The following is a 5118-nucleotide window of genomic DNA, read 5'->3' on the forward strand; positions in this document are numbered from 1 at the left end:
CTGCAGTGTCTGTCTGTAGCCTCGGGTCTCTGTGTCCGCGAACCGGCGGGGTTCTCATTGCCTTGGACCAAGGAGCTCTCAGGCAGAGAGAGAAGGGGAAAACTGGATGGAGGGGTGGGGGTGCAGCCCATCCCACGGCCACTGCCTAGGATTCTCTGGGCAGCCCTCACCCTCAGCCTGGAGTGATTTCTGAGTACCTTGGCCCTTCCCTGAATTCATCCCAGAGCCTTGCATGTTCATCACGGAGTTTTTTGCGCAAATGATCAATCTGTTGGCGGACCTCCAGCCAGGACTCGGAGCTCTCCCGGGGCTGCTCCTGGAGCTGGGTGGTGCGGAGAACACAGAGGCCCTCTGGGTGCCTCCCTTCCCACCAAGTGCCTAGAGGAAGCTAGGGGTGCATAGTGGCCTTATAGAGCCAGGCCAGGTCCTGGAGGCACCTCTGTCACCTGGTATACACCCCCCCCAGGACACCCACTGGGCCATTGAGGGTCTGCAGGCCTGATTGGCGGGGGGCAGCTCAGGATCCACTGCACTGCCCTGAGGCCCACTGACTCCCCCTGGCGCTGCTGTGGAGAGGAGAGCCAGGGGCAGGGTGCCTACACTCAGAGGTGCTTTCTTCCTGCGGAGAATGCCCCTAGCCTCTGCGGCTTGAGGTGTCCAGTCCTGGCAGTGGTCCAGCCCCAAGCTTTCAGCTTGGGAAGCAGTGTCCTTTCTTCCCTGGGCCCAAGAGTCTCTGTCAGAAAATGGATGGCAAGTTTCCTGCCTCAGTGTGCTCTGCTTTTAGCATATGAGCTCTCAGTAAGAGGCAGTCTTCCTTATTTTATTATTAGGCAAAATGAGAGCCTGGACTAAAAGTGGAAACAACCCAAATGTCCATCGAGAGATGAGAGGACAAACAAAATGTGGTCTAAACAGACAATGAAATGTTATCCAGCCATAACAAGCAATGAAGTGTAAATACATGCTACAAACACAGAAGACTGTGTGCTGCATGATTCTATTCACATGAAATGTCCAGAAGAGGCAAATTCACAGAGGCCAAGAGCAGACTGGTGATGTCCAGGGGCTGGAGGGCAGGGGTTATGGACTGACTGCTGATGGGGACAGCGTTTCTCTTTGGGATGATGAAAAAGTTCTGGAATTAGATAGTGGTGATGGTCACACAGTGAATATGATTAAAGTCACTGGATTATACACCTGAAAGTGGCTAAGACAGTAAATTTTATGTTATGTAAATTTCAATGCATTTTTTTTAAAGGATGTATAGTGATGCCTGGCACAGAATGAGTGCTACATGGGTATTAGCTATTATGTGGGGGATCTATCCTGTACTGTGCTAGGTCGCTTCAGTTGTGTCCAACTCTTTGCGATCCTATGGACCACAGCCCTCCAGGCTCCTCTGTCCATGGGATTCTCCTGACAAGAATACTGGAGTGGGTTGCCATGCCCTCCTTCAGGGGATCATCCTGACCCAGCGATCGAACCCTTGTGTTCCCAACACTCATGTCTCTTAAGTCTCCTGCATTGGCAGGTGGATTCTTTACCATTAGCGCCAACTAGATTTCTATTTGGGATAAGAAAGTTCTGGAATTAGTGGTGATGGTAACACATAGTGTGAATGTAGTTAAAGACACTGAATTGTACACCTCAAATGGCTAAGATAGTAAATTTTATGTGAATTTCAATGCATTTTTAAAAAAGGATGTATAGTGATGCCTGGCACAGAATGAGTGCTTTATAGGTATTGGCTATTATTTTCAGGATCTATCCTAGCCACTCTGAATGCTCATTGTCCTGAAAAGGGCTTCTGCTATGAACCAGGAACAACCTTGGGAAGAAGAAACTGTTACTTTCCTTATATACCATAAATGAGAAAGACTGACGTTCAATGCCAAACTCAATACTAAAATTCAGGGCCACCTAATATTGACACATACTAAATATTAGTTTCCAAAAATAGGGATTTCAGGGTCCAGGGCGATTGGGAAGGCCCCAGGTCAGAGCTGACGCTCCCTGGAGATTTCCTAGACCCCTCCCGGCCAGATTCTGCGACCAGAGGCCCGGCGCCCCACGGAGGCCAAGGGGACAGCAGGCCGAGAGGCGCAGGCGCAGGCGCATCCCGGGCTTCACCGAGACGCCGAGAGCGCGGCAGGCTGGTCTCCACGATGGTGCTGGCGCCGGCGGACCGCGCTGCAGTGCTCGCGTTGTGGCGGAAGCTCGGGACCAACGTCGGCATCTACACGACGGAGGCCCTGGAGAGGTGCGCACGGCCCCGGCACATCAGGGCTCACCTGTCTTCAGCACGCTCGGGGGATGCGTCCCCCGCCGTCCTGTTCCGGAGCCCTTCCTCCCCAGGCCCCGCCATCAGGACGCGCCTCACTCGCCGTTCCTCCCGCAGGACCTTCGTGGCCTTCCCTTCCTCCAAGACCTACTTCCTTCACCTAAACTTGAGCCCCGGCTCCGCCCAGGTCAGAGCCCACGGCCAGAAGGTGGCCAATGCGCTGATACTGGCCATGAACCACCTGGACGACCTGCCGCGCACCCTGTCGTACCTTCGCGAGCTGCACACGCACAAGCTGCGCGTGGACCCGGTCTTTTTCAAGGTGAGCTCTCGGGTGGGGCCGACGCCCGTCGCCAGCGGAGGGGGCTCCCACCAGGCAAGGGGTGGTGCACCGCGTGGGAACCACTCTGTATGTCTGCAGCTGCTGTGCCACTGCCTGCTGGTGACCCTCGCCCGGCACTACCCCGGAGACTTCAGCCCCAACATGCACGCTTCACTGGTCAGGTTTCTGAACCACGTGATCTCGGCGCTGGCCCCCAGCAGTGGCTAAATTGGGAGGGTGGTCGCTGGGGGCTCCAGTGTTTGAGTAAAGTCCGCAGACAGAGTCCCAGCTGTGCCCGTGATCTTTTCTAGGGGCCTGAGGAGGGTGGGGTGGCGGTGTGAGTGAGGGTGGGACGCCCCTCCCAAGCGGAGGTGGTAAGTCTGCACAGAGTCTCCACTCCCACGTGGTAAGCCGCGACTCACCATGCCTTTGAGCGTGGCCACTTGGAGGTATCGGCTGGGGATCCAGCCGCTCGGGACGGGGCGTCATGGGCCCCAGGGGCCCCGCCCGGATCGTCTTCCCCGCTGCCGCCTTCAGACACCTCATATGCACCTAGTTAGTACCGCCCGGCACAGCTTGCGAGGAAATTAGGGACGTGCGCCCCTACCGGGGTGGAGCGGGACTGCGCCTCCTGAACGCCCAGGGCACTTTAAGCAACCTGGAAGCTTGGGGTCAAAGGTGCCTTTGCCAGACTCTCGACCTGGTCGGAGGAGGTGGCGCCTACAGCGCACCCTGCCCCGATTCCACACAGCAGACAGAACTCAGAGCGTCTTCCTTTAAAAATTTTTTCTCATGGAATCAATCACGGTCATCGCAGAAACTTCAGGAAACGACTCCCAACTGCTGCACCTCAACTGCCCATGCCTTCCCGTGGGTTCCGGCCGTACGTTGCTTAACAGCATGAGTTTTTCCTTCTTCACAATTTCACATACAGGATTTGTTCTTACTGTATATCTCAGGAACCTCAGCACATTTTTTTCTTTCCCTATTAACTCTATAATTTATTTTTTCACTTAAAGGAAGCACTTGAGGTCTTTGGTGCATTAATTCCTCTTGGGCACTGAGGCCACTATTCAGTCAAGTAAGAGTCACTGTGAACACGAGTGCTGCGGACTAGGACAGTCCATCTGGTTCCAGAGAGGAGCACTAAGTGACCAGGGACAGTGGTCACACCAGAGGGATGACTCACACCCCAGTGGGGAGGGGCGATGGCACATTTGGAGATTTCTCATAAGAATATATTCAGTTTCACATTGACATGATCAGAGGAAACTTAAAACACACAGATGGCAGCAGCTCCCCCTAGGCAGGGCCAGAGAGGCAAAGACAGATAGATACTTGATCTAATCCCAGGAAAGGTATGATTTTTCACTTATGTTTTCCACTTTCACAACTAATTTGCAAAAAACCTTGCCCTGAGTATTTGTAGCTAAAAATCTATGCACTAACATTGTCATGCCCTTGGGGGATTTCTTCAGAAGTGTAACTTCTGGCTTTTTGAGAATATTGCCAAAATTGCTTTCCTGAGTTTCGCCAGCAGATGAGAGCCTGCACCCTCGGCAGCCTCACTTGCTCACTGCTAGAGGAGGGCCACGCACTTTCCAGGGTAGCGTTCTTCCTCAGGTTGACCCAGATTTTGCCCATTTCCCCCCCCGGTATTTCCTGGGGGGACTCTTTCCTCCAAATAATCCCAGCCCCTCTTCAGGTCTCTGGGCCCCAACCATGCTCCATGGCTCTGCCTGTTCTGAGCTGCCGTTTCTGATCTACACCCTCATTTATGACAATTAGGAATGCTGAATAAGACCCTTTTCACCCTCTAACAGCAAGTGGATTCGGAATCTTCAGACCAGATAACCAAGTGAAGGTGAGAACTCAGATGTCACAGCACCTAAACCACCTGGGTTCTGAGGTATTTGCCAAAATGAGCAAACGAGCTGAAATTCTTTCTCCTTACAGGCTCACAGTTCAAAGGGCCAGTAAAAGGTGATATACCCAAAAGGTGACTTTCCCATAAACCTGGGGCCCTAAAGATATCCCACTGGGTTATCCTTTCTCCAAATATAGGAACTGGCAAAAAGAAATAAAGAGAAAACAGAAACCAAAAAAAAAAAAAAACCACCTTTTCAGCAGAAAAGAAAAAATGCTTCCCTAATAAATCAAAATCACATGCTGATTCACACAAAAAATGGTCCCTGCCCACCCCCCACCCACTGAGAAAAAAGTACTTCACAGGCCACAAGTTGCCAGGGCTGACAAACTCACCAGGCACACAGGTCAAGGCGCCTGCATGAAAGCCAGCAGGCACTGCAGATGCCACATTCAGTGCAACTGGGTTTGAAACATCTTCAGGGAACCACAGAATATAAAGGTACATAGGAGGACTTACCTGGTGGGCCAGTGGTTAATCTGCCTGCAACTAAACTTGAGTGCCACAACTGAGCCCATGTGCAGCAAAGAAACTTTAAAAAGATAGAAATAGGCCTTCTGAGAGTGTGGAGCAGTGTGGTGCTTGTGA

At 52.4% G+C, this 5118-nt stretch overlaps 1 protein-coding gene across 1 annotated transcript; it reads left to right on the forward strand.

Annotated features, from left to right (window-relative positions):
- Positions 1-711: 711 nt before the first annotated feature.
- HBQ1 (hemoglobin subunit theta 1) lies at positions 712-2888 on the forward strand. The gene is made up of 2 exons (XM_040229135.1): positions 712-2603; positions 2703-2888. The coding sequence occupies exons 1-2, from the start codon at positions 2166-2168 to the stop codon at positions 2829-2831; spliced, it is 567 nt and encodes a 188-aa protein (XP_040085069.1). The 5' UTR covers positions 712-2165; the 3' UTR covers positions 2832-2888.
- Positions 2889-5118: the final 2230 nt, after the last annotated feature.

The sequence above is a fragment of the Oryx dammah genome, unplaced genomic scaffold (assembly GCF_014754425.2).
Source record: "Oryx dammah isolate SB20612 unplaced genomic scaffold, SCBI_Odam_1.1 HiC_scaffold_2, whole genome shotgun sequence".
NCBI lineage: Eukaryota > Metazoa > Chordata > Mammalia > Artiodactyla > Bovidae > Oryx > Oryx dammah.

Coding starts and splice junctions, on each gene's coding strand:
- HBQ1 (XM_040229135.1), top strand. CDS start 2,166: ATGGTGCTGGCGCCGGCGGACCGCGCTGCAGTGCTCGCGTTGTGGCGG. Junction 2,604..2,702: donor TGGACCCGGTCTTTTTCAAG/GTGAGCTCTCGG, acceptor GTATGTCTGCAG/CTGCTGTGCCACTGCCTGCT.